Source organism: Hippopotamus amphibius, chromosome 3, assembly GCF_030028045.1.
Source record: "Hippopotamus amphibius kiboko isolate mHipAmp2 chromosome 3, mHipAmp2.hap2, whole genome shotgun sequence".
Lineage (NCBI taxonomy): Eukaryota > Metazoa > Chordata > Mammalia > Artiodactyla > Hippopotamidae > Hippopotamus > Hippopotamus amphibius.
Genome location: NC_080188.1, coordinates 5,515,167 through 5,535,239, shown reverse-complemented (window position 1 = coordinate 5,535,239; position 20,073 = coordinate 5,515,167). Strand labels below are relative to the sequence as shown.

Sequence of the window (20,073 nt, the reverse complement as noted above, 5' to 3'; positions counted from 1 at the left end):
TCTCTTAAACCTGTCATCCTTGAGCACAGTGCCTTGAGCCAGTCAGATCAGAGAGAGCAATTTGTAAGAAACTTGCTCATCTAACTTTTCCCATTACCTGGAGAGCTGCCCTGTGCCGGGATAGTTGAGATCCGTGCAAGATAAAGCTGACAGTGTACCAGGCCGGCGCTGGGCACTGACATCAGTAAGAGACGCGGCAAGAGAACACGTCACTCCCAGACCTCTAAGCTGACTAGACGTCACAAACTGTCACTGGGAAGTCTCCCTGGGAGCTGGGACCTGAAAGCCGGTTTCTGTAATGCGGAATTCCAGGGGCTGTTCAGTCACGCCCGTAAACTGGGGTTCCCCGGCAGTTGCAAATGCCCTTTCTGTTTTTCCTCCTCTCTCCCAGATCTTGCTACTACTCTGAGTCAGGCCGCTGCAGACGCCGCGCGCACCGACATTCTCCCCTGCGCGCAAGATCACGTTCAAGATCGCCCTGCGGCCGGCGGCCCAGGTAATGATGCCCGTTGGTTTCCCTCCTCACCTCTCATCCCCTCCCGCAGATGACCGGGTGGAGTCTAAACCCTTGCCCCCTCCCCCGTTTTTGACTCCTCGTGGTCCTGTAAATGGAGGTGGTGGACTTAATGACGAAGTTATGTTTCCCAGGTATGACAGCCACGAGGAATATGAGCACGCGAGGCTGAAGAGGGAAGAATACCGCAGAGAGTATGAGAAGCGCGAGTCTGAAAGGGCCAAGCAGAGGGAGAGGCAGAGGCAGAAGGCAATTGTAAGCAGCTTGGCGCTTACTTTCATTTTACAGGAGGGTTTCTTTTCTTTTTCTTTTTTTTCCTTGTCTTTTTTTTTTTTTTTTTTGGAGGGGGTGGGGAGTAGATTAGACTAGATTAGAAAATAAGGTAAGGTGAGGACTGTTAGACTAGGCGATACTCAGCCTTTTGGCTTTAAGGCATCCGTGAGTCTTCAATCTCTCTTAACACAGATTATCGGAAAACGAAATGTGAAGTTCAATGCTTTTCTCCTCCATACTACCTGTTTCTCATTCATGTTGAAGCTCCGTGCCGTTTTCCACCTTTGTTTCTGAAAATGGAGGGAGGAGAGATTTATCCTCCTCCAGTACTGGTCCCATTGAGCCAGAGGAAGAGTTCTTTATACTGTTCTCTGATGCTTTTTTCTCTGAGTGGAAAATGAGGAGATATCGCTGTCTGGTTTCAGTTTCCGTCTTTTTGGCAGACATGAGGGTTGGATTGAGTTAGATTTAAAGGCGGCGGCAGAGAAAGATTTGCTAAGAAAGTCATCATTTCTTCCTTGTGTCAGGTCAACACCTAACACATCCACATTTCTTATGAACTGCTTTTCAATAACCTATTATGGATTTCAGCTCCACTTACTGCAGGGTATTGCTTTCACTTGACGTATACACAGCACTGACCCTTTGGGGTAAGGATCCAGGTGATGTGAGTCTAGTTCATTCTCTGTTGGTCAGACCTTCTTTAAAAGGCAAAAATTAGGTCCTCCAATTGTCAGCATCCAGTAGTCTTTCAAGGCAGATATTCCTAATTGATTAAGGAACACTTTCCCACTGAGCCCCAATAGAGCCTAAAGGGCTTTCCCAACATGGAACTCCAGGAAGCCTGGCTCATACCCTAGAAATGGCACTGCTTTCATTCACGGCAGCTGTTGTCTGTCTGTTAGCTGCTAAGTATCATTTCAGTGAAGATCAACCTTGGACACATCTTGCACGCAAGCTAACCAGGGCTTAGGGAAATGATTTTTAACTGTAAAGGTTAGATGGATATGATACCTTTAAGACAACCCACAACCATCAACAAAATCTGAAAAAACCTACATAAAAGAGCTGACGAATAGAGTCCAGATCTAGCGTTGGCCCACAGTTATCAGCTGGAGGAAAAAGGTTAACTGAGAGGTTTGTTAACTCAGGCACTCAAGGAGAAAGAAGGGAGAAGTAATTGAAAACTTAGGCTAAAGGTCTAGGGCTTTCCTGCCATTTAACTTTGAAGCTACGTAGGACTGAATTAAAGGCCTTGTGAAAATTATAGCACTTTCCCTCATTTTTCGCAACTTTGAAATGAGCTGTGATATTAAGATCTGCCAGAGTATCATTAGTTAACACTTAAGAAGACTAATGAAAATTAAAAATTCAATTTTTCTAATTTTGCTGTTTTTAATTACTAGCCTGTTCAATAATTATAATAATTCACGTTTCTAGAGTGCTATATAGTTTACAAAGCCTTTAATATGGCACGTGACAGTTAATATATACCAAAGAGGGTCATGTTGAGTAAGCAGGTAGGAAAATAGTTATTTCAGTGTTTTCAAATTCATATTTGATAAAACTCTTCATGTTTCTTCCCAGAAGAAGAGAGAAATTGTTTTATCCTGTATTTGCTCATTTGCACAAACTATAACACAGCTGTAACCAAAGCTATGTAGATACATGTAGAAAATGACATGTGCTTATTCTATTCCTTCCAAAGATCATTTAGTGCCAGACACTTACTAGCATGAAAAAAGGGAGGGAGGGGTCTTTCTGCTAGTTTGGTTCTTACAAATAGATCAAATAGTGTGATTGGTCTGTGTTCCACAGATGCCTGGGAAGAGCACTCTTGAGGCCACCAGCCTCAATCTGGAAGCAGATACCACCCTGCCTCTCCATTGTGTCACAGATGTTGACCAGTTCCTTGGTTAGTTCTTTGACTAAGACAATCTTTATCAGTTCCCTTTGAAAGACAGCAATTAGAGTGCAAATGTCAACTTGGCTTATGTTAAGTCATTATAATTAACTAGATGTTTGTGAGAATGTTGGCTTTGAGGTTTTTATTTTTGTTTTTTCAAAGCAGATGTGAAAAGAAAACTAGGACATAGAGATTGTTTACTAACACAGTGACCCACAGGTAGTGAGAGCGTAATAGAAAGATTTGGGACTTACACTTAAACCAATGCCTGCTCGGACAGCTAGATGCTATTTCTGCTTAATATAAGTGAGAACACATGACTATGTGAGAGACATTAGTTAGGTGCTTGGTTTATAAAATTAGGTGAGACCCAGACCCCTCATCCAGGGAGCTTCCAGTCTACCGGCTGGTAAAGACACACAAAGAGGCAATAGGGTGTGTTCGTAGCTAACGCAGAGTATGCATGTAAGGTACTGCAGTGGCATACAGGTGGGCACCCAGCCCTGGAAATGAGGGAGGGCATACCTGGAGAGGGTGAGATTGATTTGAAACCTAAAGGGAGGAGAGGGTAAAGATTTGTTATACCTGTGTTGTCCAGTGGGGATCCCTTAGCCAGGAAGCTAATTCAGCTAGTCCCAAATTTAGAAGCACTATACGTGTGATTGAATTTTGAAGACAGTACAAAAAAAGAGTGTAAAATACTTCATTCATATTTTTTACATCGATGACAAGTTGAAATAATAATATTTTGGCTAGATTGAGCCAAGTAAAATATATTATTAAAATTAAATTTGTTTCTTTTTACTTTTGTAAAATGTGCCTCAGAAAAATTAAAAATTACATATCGTGCATTATATTTTTATCGGAAATTACTATTCTAGGCAGAGACTTTAGCTTATACGAAGTCTCTGGAAAAGAGCAAGGTATATTGGCAAACTGCTAGTCATTTAATTAGCACACTGGGGTACAGGAGACGCGAGATGTAAGTCTGGAGGGCTTCATGGTAGCCAGATCCTTGAAGCGTCCTGTAAGTCATAATAAAGATTTTGAAGAATATCTTGAAGGCATAATGAAACTATTTAATGAGACTACCCACAGGAAGTTTTTCTGATTGATTTCCTTCCTCAAAATGATCTGCTTTCTTGTGCCATAATGTGTTTGCAAAGTGTATTTTTATGGACTTGGACATGGAGATACAGGCAATGGTTTTTGACTCATTTGACTAGATTAGCTTGAAAAGTCAGTCATGAAACAGCTAAAGGAACTAGGACAGTTTGCCTAAGTTGGTCGAGTAGGTGATTTGCATTCAGATTTCTGAGACACCCTTAAATAATGAATACATAGCAAATTACGTTTGGAATATCTTGGGTTCAGTGCTGGATTATTCATTGATTCAGATAAATTTTAAAATCAGGGGACCAGCAAAACAGAGGCTCCAGAAGGAAATGAAAAAAATAATGTTACAATCATGTAATAGGTATTTTACAAAATTAACCTTTGCTACCTTGTCTTGTGGTCTATATTGCTTTTTTTTTTTTTTTTTTTTTTTTTTTTTTGAGTTCCATAAGAAGGAGATGGTTTAGGTCATCTATAAACTTTTTATTGTGTGTGTGTCCAAAAGTCTTTATTCAGACCAACTTCAGTGCATAACATCAGACAGCTAAGAAAAGACTAATAATTAGTAATTACTAACACAGAATCATATGTTGTGGTTGAATATTTCCATTGTTTAAGTTGCTGTTTTCTTCCAATTTCCAACTAAATGCTCTCAAAAACCATTTCATCCTCCACTTTTCTCAGTCTCATAGGCTTGAAATAATTCAGGTTATATTGGAACTCTGCAAGCCAGAGTTTAGTACTTAATGTCTAAACTGTCACTGCTCTAATTTCTTGTGGAGTTCTAAGTCCAACTCCATTCGCAATCTCTACAGTTTCCTGCCAGAAAACATGATAATGGGATGTTAATTTAAAGGGCAAATCTAGACATTATGAAATGGCTCAGTGCTTAAAACCAAAACAGATGTGCTTGGGCAATGACTGTGTCATTTCTTTTCTCTTCTCCATTGGTCGATATGCAGCCCAGGAGCCAGAAACAGTGCCTCATCACTGATAATTATCAGCTTCTTCCAAATGAAAAGAAAAAAAGTTGTGTAATTTCTCATAGTTATTCTTTTTGGAGAAAATAAAGTAGTTTTCTATTCAAGCCCATTTCGGGAGCTATCCCATATGGGTGAATACGTTATGTTATGAGTCTAAGCTCACAACTTAGAAATATTCAGTTTTATCAAAAGTAGTTACACATGCTCTGAGTCAATAGTTTTCATGTTTTCTGACTTATTACTGTGTTTACTTGCATCTTAGCATCTTGCATCTTATATCTTATTAGCTCTTATTTTTATATTAACCCTTAAGTAGACATTTATCCAACCTTAGTCACTAAGGAGGAGTATTCCTGGGCTGTACTTGGATGGAAGTAACTTTGGTGAATGGAAAGCTATAGCTTTGTTTCTCCCCTGAGAGTGCCCCCTGGTAGCAGACTCTTCCTGAATGCCTCCTGAATCAGATGAGTGTAATCAATGTTAAGGACAAGAAAAACATAAAAATAAAAAAGGAAATTTTTGGTTTGACATTATGTCAGAGTTTTGGCCATTATTTCTGTCCATTCACAACTTTCCATGGTCATTCACCCCTCCCACTTTATCTTTTACATAGAGGACCTAGCTATTCACTCCAGAAGTGGCATGGATTTCATCCACTTATCTCATCTGTAGGATTTGTAATATCCTAGGAATTTTTGAGGAAGTTAGGTTGTAACTAATCTGGAAATGAACGTAAATCTTTCATTGCCAAAATTGACATGTAGTTTCCTTAGCATTGGAAGAGGAATTGTTACATTATCCTGACTTGGAAATGTAGAATAAAAGTTCTGAGAACCAAAATCCAAATTATATTAGGCTGTTCCTAATTGTTACCTAGCATCGCAGAGCATTTTACAGAGAGAGTCCACAAAAAAGCATCAAGCACAGTACTCGGCATCTATTAGAGTTCAGTCAATGTTAATCTCGCTAGTAATTTCCTTTACTTGCTAGTCAAAACCCTTTTACCAGGAGTTGCTTATTTTTTGATGAGAAACAACCATTGTATGATTTCCCCAGCTAACTAGGAGGCTCTACACACTTTTTGATAATGCAAAGTCAGTTAATTCAGTCAGGTTTTTTTTCTTTATCCCCTGTGTTTTGATATAATGAGGATTTACCATACCTGTTAATGCAACATAAATTCTCACTTTTATTATCCACCCCATCAGCACACTAGCTTTTGTGAAAATTGAAGCTAAAAGATACTTGATAAATGTTCCATCTTCCTCGATAGTGAAAACTGGTCTGAACATCATTTTTCAAGGAGCTTTTTCCAAAGGTTTAGAGTTCCTCCAAGCCTTTAAGAAGTTGGAAATGGTATTAAGCATTTTGATTTCTTTTCCTTTCATCTCCTGTTTAGAAATTAATGTCTTGAAAAATTGGCTGCAAATGTTAAAGTTTTTTAAAGATATGGAATCTATTCATCTGTCTAATAAAACTGCAACATGTTAAAAAATAATCGGTTCTTCGCTAGACATTTTGGCCAGTCTTGGAAAGATTTTTGTCTTTGCTTTTCAGACCTTCAGATGCCTTTTAATTTCATTTTTAGCGCTAGGAAAACCAAACACTCTAATCATTTCCTCAAATGAGAATTTCAACGTGTATTCAATCTCTGATCTTTATAAGTTAGCAAGACGTGTTCCCATTCTTATGTTGCATAAAAGAAGATTGGCAGTCAAATAGGTAATTTAAGTCATTGTGGAGCAGCCCTTTGGATTTCTGTCTTTCCTGTCTAGGTTGTGTCTTCTTTATACTGCAGCATGTATCAGTATCCAATATAAAAGGTCCTCTGGTTTATCTTCTCTGTGGGATTACTGTTGCATACAGTTTTGTATAAAGAAGCAATTCAGAGACTATCGCAATATGTCTGCATATGCACGTGCATATGGTCGATTTTCACTTTAACTTTGAATTTCCTTGAAGATGAACATAGGCTGTGTATGTTCCCGTAATGGTAGTTGAGCAATTTCTTTGTGATGGTTCAATTTCTTTTTCTCTCTTCTGCATTTCTCCCTCCTTTTCCTCTATACAGTAGTAACCTTCCTAAAAATGTTCATTAAAAAAATACATAACACTCATGCGAGCAGGCGCCAGGAAGTTTAGATAACAGTCCCATCAAATTCGGCTGTTGGGCTGGAGCTGGCTGCATAAATAGAATGGAATGTGATGTGATGATTCTCTTGCTCAAGTGTACAGCACCGCCCCGGGGTGAGCCTCACTCTCCATTTATAATCATTGACCTCCAGGATGTGCTGGGTGCTCTGGAACAACACACTTACAGCCTTCAGTTGAGACATACAATCTACATGGAAGCGAATCAGGCAGCCTGCTCTGCTTGCTGTGCTTCATCTGATCAGTTATGCAGGCTCAATAGTTGCTGTCAGAGGAATGGTGTTTTATCACCTGTCTCAGTGGAGTGAGAAAAGTGAGAGTCCTTACGCTTAAACCTGTAAAAACAAAGCATGGAAACCTTTGTTATTACACTCTGCTGAGCTACATGGGCGAGGTTTTTCCTATGGTAAAGCACCAATCCGGGTTTTCATTCTCCATCATCTTAGTCTCAGAGAGTAAGGACCATACTTAGGCACCTTTGATATAATGAAGGGTATGGAACTAGGTGTTAAAAGTGATTGATTGGTAATTGATTGATTTTTCAACAAATATTCTTTAAGAAGACATGTTTCAGACACCCTTAAAATATAGTAGTCGAGAGGACTGATATGGTCTCTGCTTTCATGAGGCTTTCGTTGTTGGGGGAGATAGACATTAAACACTGAATAAACTATTGCTTATTTAATTACAAGTGGGCACAGAACTACAAAGGAGAAGTACAGTGTTCTATCAGAGCAACTTGTAATAGGAAGCTGGACATCATCTCAAGTCTCAGAAAGGAAATGACTGTTGAGTTCACTGTAATTCTAAACAGTATATGTATGTTGGTGGAGGAGAGGGAGAGGCAGTGTGGAAAAGATATTCCAAGTAGCAGAGAAGCAGCTTGTGCAAAGGCCTTAGAAAAGGAAGGAGCACAGGGACTACTAGGGACTGATAGAAGATCAATGTGGCTGGAAATAGAAGAAAGGAGAGAATGGGCTGTGGGAGCTGAAGCCCAGGATGAAGATAGATTCAGACCCTGAAGGTCCCGGTAGGTTCTGTTAATGATTTAGGTCATTCCCTAAGTGTTATGAGAAACTACTGAAATGTTTTAGATCTTAATTGGCATGATTGGATTCCCGTTCTCTTAGTAAAGACTATTCTGAAAGAAGTGAAAGAATAGGTTGGAGGAGGATAAACACAGACACAGGCTGTTATACTAGTCCAGAAAGAGATGCTGGCAGCTTGATTTAGGGGAGATGCAATAAAAGAGTCAGATTCAGGAAGTAAAAATCAACAGGACTTAAGGAGTGATTGGAAATGCGGAGGAGACTAAGCAGGAAGAATCAAGGAAGGCACTTGGGTTTTTGTCCTGAGTAACTGGCTAGATGGTGTTAACTTCACTGATACAAGAACATTGCAGAAAGACCCACTGGGAAGAGGATGAACTAGAGAGTTTGGTTTGGGTAATGCTGGTATAGTTTGAGGTGCCTAGGGCACATCCAACCTGAGATGTCAAATAGATAGCTGGTTATTTGCATCTGAAGCTCAGAGGAACTTCCCTGATGAAAAGGGAAATATGAGTGTTGCGTATGGTAAAAGAAGGTGAGAAAAGGGTGATCAAATCACCTAGGAGGATACATTATAGGGTCTGTGAATTGCTCAGTTACATTTCTCAAGCATTTATTGAGTGTCTACTTTTTACCAGGTTCTTTGCTAAATACTGGGCACGCGAAAAGGACATATGTTCAGTAAATAACATAGGACATCTCTTTGCTTTAAGCCTAAATGACTTTTTTTTTAAAGAACTTTTATTGAGATACAATTGACATACAGTAAATGACTTTTTACCTCATCCAAGACAAGATATTCCCAGCACATCCAGAGAAGACTCTTAGGCAGGCTAAATCTGTTCCTTTGCCCTGTGTTTCCTCGTCTCTGCCTCCATCTAACTTAAATCTCTCCAACCTTAAGTTCATTTCATTCTTGTTTGCTGTTAATAGACATACAGACTAATTGGCAAGCACGTTCATATTATTAACTTCTTACGTTCTCGAAAAAACCTTTCTCAGTTTTGAGAGGCATCATCATCTTTGGCCTTGACTTCTTGGAACAGGAGATATAGGATTACTTCTTACACTAAGAATGCATTCTTGTTCTTTAAAAAGCAATCCATTCTCAGGCTATAAAATATTCTTCCCATATTTTGTAGGTTATAAATTGCTGTTGACTTTCAGATTATGATGATATTGACTCTACTTGTGAAAGTTAGGCCACACCCTTCTCATCTGTTCCTAAAATAAAATTCATTGGCAAAGTGAAATTTATGGCCTCTTTTATAGCTCTTATTCTTTGGAGACCCATGGCTTAAAATGGCCTATATTTTAAGACTGTATTTTTAAAATTATTATCTTTGGACCACCTGTATCAGAATCACTGGGGTGTGCTTGTTAAAGATCATTGAACCCTATCTTCCAAATTTTTTTAATACATCTGGGATAAACCCTAATAATTTGCATTTTTAATAAGCACTCCAGGTGATTTGTATTTATACTGCAGTTTAAGAGTCAATATTTTGAGGGATGTCAAAATTTGTAGATCAAACTATCATGCTGTATGCCTTAAAATTATACAGTAACGTATGTCAATTTTTTGTCAATAGAACTAAGAAAAGTGTACATTTGATTATTACAATTCTGAATTAAGGAGAAATTAAATGGTTTTGCCAGCCAGGTCAGTTTCCTACCAATTTTGAAGATTAATAATCGAGTCACAAGTGTTAAAATATTTAATAGATATTGTTCAGCTTTTCAGTGATGAAAAGATCGCATTACACAGTTCTTCTATAATACATCGTTTCATGTGACAAAGGAACAGAGATGGATAGAAAAAGTAGAAGAGAGTGAGATGCAAAAGAGAGTGATATTGAAGAAATGGAAAGTAAAACTTGGTCCAAGTGTAGTCTTTTGTTCGGTTTTAGTGTGTGTTTTGCCTTAATTGGCATGCTCTGGGGGCTTGTCGTTATGCATGATTGTACATTTATAAATGTTTCTAGCATTCAGCTTCTCTCCTGTCTTCAGAACTAGCAAGTCTCTTCTCACTCTTCCCCGCTAGGAAGAACGCCGTGTGATTTATGTTGGTAAAATCAGACCTGACACAACACGGACAGAACTGAGGGACCGTTTTGAAGTTTTTGGTGAAATTGAGGAGTGCACAGTAAATCTGCGGGATGATGGGTGAGAATCTTCAAGATTATTTCTTGTTTAGAAGCTGACATATGTAAAAAATTACGGCCATAAGATTACTAGGATGGGAATGCTTTGACAGATGACATGTTGAGTTCAGAACCTTATTTATTTTCTTTCATCCCTATTTATTAATCTTTCTAGTTGAGATTTCCTGTCCTAGAAATAAGTATTTAGCGGCTTGACAGGACAATCACACTGATAAATGGATGCAGTGGTTCAGACGTTGGCAGCAGAGAAGTCTCCAAAGTAGAAAGGGTTACAGTCATATATGCTAATGCTTCCTCACTAGCTTTGAACTTCTCCTCTTTGTCCGTTGCAGAGACAGCTATGGTTTCATTACCTACCGTTATACCTGTGATGCTTTTGCTGCTCTTGAAAATGGATATACTTTGCGCAGGTCGAATGAAACTGACTTCGAGCTGTACTTTTGTGGACGCAAGCAATTTTTCAAGTCTAACTATGCAGACCTAGGTATGCATTTTACTGTTCATAGAGTGAGGAATCCATATGTAGAGCAGAAAATGGAAGCATATGTAAACCGTAGGCATATTGGGTTGGACCATCCCTTTATTTTACTAGAGGGAATATTTGAATAGAGATTTTATCTTATTTTTTATTTTTTAACACACAAGACAGTTTCAGAAGGAAGAGGCTTAAGTTTTGGCAACAAAGGGAAGAAGAAAATTTTTTCTACTGTCTACCCAGATGCTGAAATCCTGCACTATTTGTGTGTCTTTGTGTGTGTGTGTCTGTGTGTGTGGTGTTATGTTTTGAGTGTGCATGTGTTGTATATATGTGTAATCTGTTATTGCTTTCCGCACCTACCCTGAATCCTTTTGTGCAAACTATAGAATTAGCATCATTGCTTTGCAGAATGGAATATGCAAAAGTCTTATTCTTTTTCCCTTATTATCTCACAGACTCTTAGAAATGTTAACATTTTCTAGAAATCACACTCTGAGAGAAGAAAGTAAAATTTCATGTGCTAAACCCACTGTACTTTCTTTAAAACAAAAGAAGAAAGAAACCTGTTATTTTTTGAGTACTTCCATATGCTGGGCACTGTGCCAAGGCTTTGCAAGCATATTCTTATTTAATTACCAGAACAATCCTAGGGAGTGTATATTATCATCCCCATTTTACAGATAAGGAAACTGAAGAATAGGTAAGTATTCATTTTTCCTGTTAAAAAAGTTGTATAGACTCAAGGGGTAACATTTGGAAAATATAAAAAGATATTAAGAAAAACAGTAAAATAACCTATAAGCCTATCACCTAGAGATAACCACTGTTACCTAGTGTGCGATTTGCTGTTTGGTATTTTGTCTCAGAATGTCCAATTTCTTTACAGTTGAGGTCATAGTATATATATATACTTTTAAATTCTACTTTTCTCAATTAATATTATATAAGTTCATTTTCCACTGTGATTCACAGGATTGCAATGACTTACCAATATATTTTAATGGTTGTGCAGTATTACATTTGGTGAATAGTACCATTCTATGTAATCATTCCATTATAGCTAAATACATTTTTTGTTTTTGACATTATACATAATGCCACAATAGACATCTTGATTTCCTTTCCAATTTTAATTTTGTTCCTTTACATGTCATTCCCTATCTAATGTGTATATTGGAAGCCTTTAAATTCCTTCATGAAAGAGTGAAGGAAGGAAAATGGCGAATGTCTTGTGCCTATGACAATTATTTAAATCAATTTATAATAATCATCATGAAATTAACACATAAATCTGCTCCTAAGTATTAGTATGTGTCTACCTGCACTTGCTTTGGCTTGGTATAAAGAAAAAAAAAATGAATACCAAATAGAGGGCTATTTTCTTCCTTCCACTGAAGTGATGTCTTCCCAGAGTAATTGGTACAGGTTGGGTGCATTGTTCGGGGAGAATATGCTATAATTCACTTCACAAGTTAAGTAGATAGTATGAAGTAGGGGAGAGGCAGCTGACTGTTAGAGAGATAGAGGCCTAGGGATGAAAATATAAAAGGTGGCAACTCATTTGTTCAAATGTTGGCTGCTAAAAACAGTCAAGACAGATTGAAGTCTTGAGTTGATTTGACTTATTTTCTTCAGTGATGAAGGCCAGGGTGTTTTCTAGTCTCTCAAAGCATCTAGAGTTTAAAATAAGCTACCTAGAGGGGCCTTTAGATCATGATTCATCACCGGTAGAGGGAGGGTAGGGTAGTATTTCCAAATTGAACTGAAGCCTCCCTGAAAGATTTCAAAGAAGAATGCGTCCCCTCTCATTATCTCTCTGCCTCACCAGCAGTGATAGAAACGTTGCCATTGCTAAGTTAGCTCTGTATTTCCTGAAAGGAGTGTTTGATGTGTAATATAGTAGCATGGGTTTTTCCAATTCCCCCCAGTCTTACAATTGCAGAAAGCGTAGTCGATCTGAGTGTAGGCCTGGTGTAGTTGAAAGCACCTTGGCTTTGGAATCTTGCAGGCCTGGTTTTAAAACCTGAGCTAGCTTTTGACCGTGAGCAATTAAACTCCCTCTGCTTCTGGTTCTTCACTTGTAAAATACCTTATAATGTTGTTGTGAAGATTAAATACATGTTTCTGAAGTCCTTAGCACAGTGTCAGTGTCTGGCACAAAATAGATTCTCAGTAAATAGTAGCTATAATTACAATAAAAATGATGGTAATGAGAAGTTATAAATTTCAAGTTATACTTGAAATTTAAATAAGGTGCATATAAGCAAATACTAGACTCTTAGAGGGGTTGGGGCATATGTGTATGTCAAGAGTAAAGTGACAATGACGTGATACTGATTAATTTTACCAAAAGTAAAGCAACCTATCATTTTAGATAGATTACCAATTTTTAAAATTTTTATTTGCCTTCCCAAATTGTTAGCTCACATATCCCATTTCTCTGCTAATTTTAAACTGAAGTATAGTTAATTTACAATGTTGTGTTACTTTCAAGTATACAGCAAAGTGATTCAGTTATACATTGTGTATTCTTTTTGATATTCTTTTCCATTATAGGTTATTACAAGATATTGAGTATAGTTCCCTGTACTATACAGCAGGTCCTTGTTGTTTACCTATTTTATATATAGTAGTATGTATCTATTAATCCCAATCACCATTCAACATTTAAATGATGTATGATGTTTGTCTGTGTCTGCATTACTTCACTTAGTATGACAAATGATAAATTCTAGGTCTGCCCATGTTGCTGCAAATGGAATTATTTCATTCTTTTTTATGGCTGAGTAATATTCCATTTTATATATAATGGAATATATATACATAATATACCACATCTTCTTTATCCATTCATCTGTTGGTGGACACTTAGGTTGCTTCCAAATCTTGGCTATTGTAAATAGTGCTGCTATGAACATTGGGATGAATGTATCTTTTCCAACTAGAGTTTTTTCCAGATATATGCCCAGGAGTGGAATTGCAGGATCATATGGTTTAGCACTAGTTTTAGTTTTCTAAGAAATCTCCTTACTGTTCTCCATAATGGCTGCACCAATTTACATTCCCACCAGCAGTGTAGGAGGGTTACTTTTTCTCCATACCCTATTCCGCGTTTATCATTTGTAGACTTTTAAATGATGGTCGTTCTGACTGGTGTGAAGTGATACCTCATCATAGTTTGGATTTGAACTTCTCTAATAATTAGCAATATTGAGTATTTTTTCATGTGCCTGTTGGCCATCTGTATGTCTTCTTTGGAGAAATGTCTATTTAGGTCTCCATTTCTCTGTTGTTGAGGCCACTTAATGATTACTACAATACTATTAATGCAAAACACAGTGATTCTAGTTATTATTTATGAGCCAGATTTATAAATGAGACTCCGAATTTAAAGGGATGATCAAGCTTACCGTGATGAAGTCAATATTTAAGTCTGGTTTCTATGAATCTGTAATCTGTGTGTTTTTCTGTTTACTGCTCTATAAACAAATGGATCTTTCCATTTGAAAGAGCTTGATGAAACACCTTAAAAAGGAAAGACAGAAATTAAATTAGGACTTGGGTCACAATGGAAGGATGGGTCAGGATTAAGAATATGATCATTTTGATCAGAAATCAGTTATGGTTTAGAACTTATACTTAAATAAGAAAAAGTAACATTGGCCACGGACTCATTATTAACACAAAGAAATGTATTATATTATCATCTTGAATATATATGTAACTTTACATATACCCTTGCCATTTATTGGTAAATCAATCCCAGATCCTAACACAAATATTTCCAATCATGTTTTTAACAATATGCAGGCGTTTAAGATTAATACATTTATTAGACAAATATAGAGTGCCTACTTTGTGCCAACAGTTCTCTAGGTGCTAGAAATACAGTTGTGATGTGATTTGTTTCTATCAATACAGTATTATTATTTATAACGATTTATTTTTAAAATTTATTAGAGTGGCTTTAATGGTTATTCCTATAAAAATTTCATTATACCTTACTTGTGTTGCAATATCCTTCCTTTAGTGGAGAGAAAGGGGTGGAGTGGATGACATTGCCACAGGAGTTGCATGTAAACACTATTCTCTCTTCAAGAAATGAAAAAGATTCTGTGGGTGCCTACTGACATAGTATGCCTGTGAAAACTGGTATATACATAAGCACCAGCTACCGTATTTCATGGTGAAGAAACTCTTGAAAACCACTGTATCAAAGTACTTTTAGTATTTGCTAATGAAAATACAGAAACACTGAAATTCTGGGTTTCATGTGGAATAATCCCGAATTAAGACATTTTAAATATTCTCAAAAAATTTTCAAAGGAAAGATATGCATATATGTTCTCGACGGTTCTGTGCTGACTTTATGTCACACAGACTGCCATCACTGGACGACTCTTCCATCTTCATCTACCATGCAAGTGCAATTCTGATTTCAGGATCATCTCTAACATGAGCAGGACTTTTTTGTGCGTGCATGTCTACAAAAAGAGGTTTTGACTCCAACAGCAGCTGCTCATGAGGCTTTAGTTGTACAAGCAAACTATTCATTAGGCTGTGAAGAGAAGCGTGTAAGCCAGTATAATTTAAGATTGACCATGTAAAATTTTAGTGAGGAAGATGGGCCACTTTTGTCCTGTTTCTATACCTGAGGCTGACTGTAATTATTCATCTTACCTGGGAAGAGAAAGGCAGTAAAGACACGGGATGGTGAGAATGAAAAAACAAGTGAAGGAATTTCTTTGTCTTTAAATCTAAGATGTCTTTATATCTAAAGCAGATTGAAGCTGGTCAGGGAGGGGAATCAGCCTGGTTCTGAGAGGTTGAGGGATTTGCAGCCTTTCCAGCGGAACTTGCCAAGTCAATGATTAGTTTCCATGTTATCTACTATTACCCTTTTCTGTTACTGAGAATTTCTGTTTTGTAATTTAATCTAAGTAAAACACAAATATTCATTTGAGTAAGATTGTTAACGTTTCCCAGAAAAGGTTTTGTTTTCCCTTCAAGTAAGTGCTTTCCAGAGAATGAATGTGTTTGCCAGAGGCTGTCTGTTGTATTTCCAAGATACCCTTTCTCAAGCTGAGAAACCAGCAGACAGAGTTGACTTTCTCATCGATGTCAATGCAGAAAAATCAGAAATATTTGACAGACTCTTACTTTACATTCATTGTGGCTGAAATATGTCCCTTTTGTTCAGGGCTACTTTAGGTGGCATGTGGAGATTTGCACAAAAGCTTACTTGGACTAGTTTAAGGATCTAAGAAAGACCATGGCTTTATTTATACCTGCGTATTTTTCCTCTCCTATTAATGAGTCAAGAGGCTGAATTTGGCCTCTCTAGGCATGGAGCATTTTCCTAAACCTTCTAATCTGAGGAGAGTTTGTGCCACTGTTGCTGTGGCCCCGCAAGGTACTGGAGATTGTAGGTCCCTCCTGCCTCAAAGGGGAGCAACAGGGTGATGAGTGGGTGAAGTTCTGACAGTTGTCTCTCACCCACTCAACTGGCTTTCATGGTCAATGAAATCAATCCCATTGAATAGGAAAATTAGTTCCAGCTTCTACTTTTACCTCTGCAGCTAAGTTGTGGAGGAACCTTGGGTAAGTCATTTAACATCCAAGAGGGGAGGGGGCTTATTTTTAAAACATATTGATTACCTAAGTTGCTATTGAAAAGGAATATTAAAGTCTGTTCTGATTACCTCCCAGGAGTGTTTAAATCTGAAATGAGTCAATAGATGAGTGTTTTGAATTCTCATCACTCCTTACCCTCTGCAAATTATACATGTCATATAAATAAATATATAAATATATAGTTAATTAACTAAAATATTGGTGTGTATATATACCAGTACCATATACCATATAAATACTTTCAGCAAATATATATACACACATATAAATACCTCCTACAAATATATATATGCAAATATATGCACATATAAATGTGTGCACCAATACTAATATCATATACTAATAAAAGTTGGGCATATTTTTTTAAATTAATTAATTTTATTGGCTGTGTTGGGTCTTCATTGCTGTACACGGGCTTTCTCTAGTTGCAGCGAGAGGGGGCTACCCTTTGTTGTGGTGCATGGGCTCCTCATTGTGGTGGCCTCTCTTGTTGTGGAGCATGGGCTCTAGGTGCGTGGGCTTCAGTAGTTGTGACACACGGGCTCAATAGTTATGGTGCACGGGCTTTGTTGCTCTGCGGCATGTGGTATCTCCCTGGGGCAGGGATCTAACCCATGTTCCCTGCATTGGCAGGAGGATCCTTAACCACTGCGCCACCTAGGAAGTCCCGGGTGTATTTTTTAAAGTGTATCAGTTGGATGAGTTGCTCTTGCATCAGGTAATGTGAGTCTAGATGGCTGAGTTAATGACCATCAGCAAAGGGTACATCTAATCTGGCTTGGGTTTCTTTCAGATTCAAACTCAGATGACTTTGACCCTGCTTCCACCAAGAGCAAGTATGACTCTCTGGATTTCGATAGTTTACTGAAAGAAGCCCAGAGAAGCTTGCGCAGGTAACATGTTCCCTGGCTGAGGATGACAGAGGGACGGTGAATACCTCACGGGACAGCGCGTCCTTCCCTAACAGACTATCGCAAGTCATACTTAGGAACTTCTCCTACTTTACACTCTCTGTACAAAAACAAAACAAAACAACAACAATACAACAAGAACAACAATGGTTTACATGAACACAGCTGCTGAAGAGGCAAGAGACAGAATGGAAATCCAGTAAGCACATGTTTATTCATGGGTGTCAGCTTTGCTTTCCCTGAGTCTCTTGGTGATGGAGTGTGTGTGTGTGTGTGTGTGTGCGCGTGCATGTGTGTGTGTGTGTTTGCCTGGTTTGGGGGAAGAGTGTATGTACAGGTGGGGACTGGGGGCACCTGACCAGAGGGTGCAAGAGCAAACCACTTCGAACGGCAGCAGTTCCATGAAGACACACTTAAAACCTAGAACTTCAAAATGTTCATATTCTATTCGAAAGGAAAAAAATGCGTACATCCAAAAGGAAAGAAAACTAACCAACCAACCACAAGCCACCCTAAAATGACAGCCACTGATGTCTGGGCATCAGCCTCCGTACTCTGTTTTTTAAGAAAGTGCAAAATCAACTTGAAGCAAGCTTTCTCTCATAACGTAATGATTATATGACAATCCTGAAGAAACCGCAGGTTCTGTAGAACTCACATCCTTTCTTTCTCTCCCCTCTCCCTTTTTTTCTTTCTTTTTTTCCCCTTTTTCCTTTTGCCATGGAATCTGGGTGGGAAAGGATACTTCGGGCACCGAATGCTCAACTTTCCTAACATTTTGAAGTTTCTGTACTTCGTCCTTTCTCCTGACACCCATGTAAATGTCCGAAATGTTGATCTTCCACTGCAAATTTCAAAAGCCTTGTCAATGGTCAAGCGTGCATCTTGTTCAGTGGTTCTTTCTGAGGAGCGAGCGCGGTGTTACATTACTAAGGAGAGTCGGGTAGAACTCTCTGGGAGGTGTTCAGATAGTGTAATTGCTACATTCTCTGATGTAGTTAAGTATTTACAGATGTTAAATGGAGTATTTTTATTTTGTGTATATATGATACAATGATGTTCTTTTTTTGTTACAGCTATGCACTGTAAATGCAGCCTTCTTTTCAAAACTGCTAAATTTTTCTTAATCGAGAATATTCAAATGTAATTATGAGGTGAAACAATTATTGTACACTAACATATTTAGAAGCTGAACTTACCGCTTATATACATTTGATTGTAAAACAAAACAAAACAAAGGACAGTGTGTGTGTCCGTTGAGTGCAACACAACAAATCGATGCTTTACGCACAACCATCCCTTCTTAGGTGAGCTTCGATCCAAGCATCTTGTCAAGAAATCTCCTAACCCCCTAAAGGTATTAACCACTTCTGCGATATTTTTCCACATTTTCTTGTTGCTTGTTTTTCTTTGAAGTTTTATACACTGGATTTGTTAGGGGAATGAAATTTTCTCATCTAAAATTTTTCTAGAAGATATCATGATTTTATGTAAAGTCTCTCAATGGGTAACCATTAAGAAATGTTTTTATTTTCTCTATCAACAGTAGTTTTGAAACTAGAGGTCAAAAATCTTTTTAAAATGCTGTTTTGTTTTAATTTTTGTGATTTTAATTTGATACAAAATGCTGAGGTAATAATTACAGTATGATTTTTACAATAATTAATGTGTGTCTGAAGACTATCTTTGAAGCCAGTATCTCCTTCCCTTGGCAAAGTATGATGGCGGTATTTATCTGTATTTTTTACAGTTATGCATCCTGTATAAATACTGATATTTCATTCCTTTGTTTACTAAAGAGACATATTTATCAGTTGCAGATAGCCTATTTATTATAAATTATGAGATGATGAAAATAATAAAGCCAGTGGAAATTTTCTACCTAGGATGCATGGCAGTTGTCAGGTTGGAGTTTAAGTGTTTCATTTGGGAAATTCCGCTTTTGCAGAAGCAGTGTTTCTACTTGCACTAGCATGGCCTCTGACGTGACCATGAAGTTGTTCTTGATGACATTGCTTCTGCTAAATCCAATAAAGACTTCAGAAAAACCTCCATTTTTGAGCATCAGGATTTCCTCTGAGTGTGGAGCCCTGGAATGGAAGTCAGTAAAGTTTGGCGTGTGTATTCAAGTTTCTAAATTGAGATTCGATTACAGTTTGGCCGACATGACTTTTCTGGAAGATGCGATATACCTACCGCGTAACCGTTCTTTTCCTGTCTCTCGCCCAACACGATCTTATAAAATGGATTTCACCCCCAGGCCAATGCAGCTAATTTTGAAAGCTGCATTCATTTATCACCAGCATATTGTGTTCTGAGTGAATCCACTGTCTGTCCTGTCGGATGCTTGCTTGAGTTTTTGGCTTCTTATTTCTAAGTAGGTAGAAAGCAATAAAAATACTATGAAATAAAAGAACTTGTTCACAGGTCCTGCGTTACAACCGTAACACATCTTTAATCTGCCTAATTCTTGTTGTTCTGTAGGTTAAATGCAGGTATTTTAACTCTGTGTGGACGCCAAACTAAAGTTTACAGTCTTTCTTTCTGAATTTTGAGTATCTTCTGTTGTAGAATAAGAATAAAAAAAAGACTATTAAGAGCAATAAATTATTTTTAAGAAATCAATATTTAGTGAATCATATTATGTGTTCAAGGACCAGATGCGTTCTCTATTTTGCCTTTAAATTTTTTGTGATCCAATTTTCAATACATTCTCCTTTTTGCCCTGGATTGTTGACATGAGTAAAAGACTTGGTTTCTTTTCTTACTCATCAAAAGACAACACTACAGATTTCATGCTGAGGATTTATTTATCCCCCTTCTGGCCTGATAAATATTGTTACCATGAAGATGGGTTTCCTCCATGGACTTCAAATTGCATCTAAAATTAGTG

General features: G+C 37.8%; 1 protein-coding gene across 1 annotated transcript in view; it reads left to right on the top strand.

Moving 5' to 3' along the window:
- The window catches only part of PPARGC1A (PPARG coactivator 1 alpha), a 38,206-nt gene extending 19,657 nt beyond the window's left edge, over positions 1 to 18,549 (top strand). The window contains exons 7-11 of the mRNA XM_057726373.1: positions 392 to 496; positions 649 to 769; positions 10,037 to 10,158; positions 10,490 to 10,641; positions 17,063 to 18,549. Of these exons, the coding sequence (XP_057582356.1) occupies positions 392 to 496; positions 649 to 769; positions 10,037 to 10,158; positions 10,490 to 10,641; positions 17,063 to 17,166 (604 nt within the window). The 3' untranslated portion in view covers positions 17,167 to 18,549. The remainder of the gene's footprint in view (positions 1 to 391; positions 497 to 648; positions 770 to 10,036; positions 10,159 to 10,489; positions 10,642 to 17,062) is intronic.
- Positions 18,550 to 20,073: the final 1,524 nt, after the last annotated feature.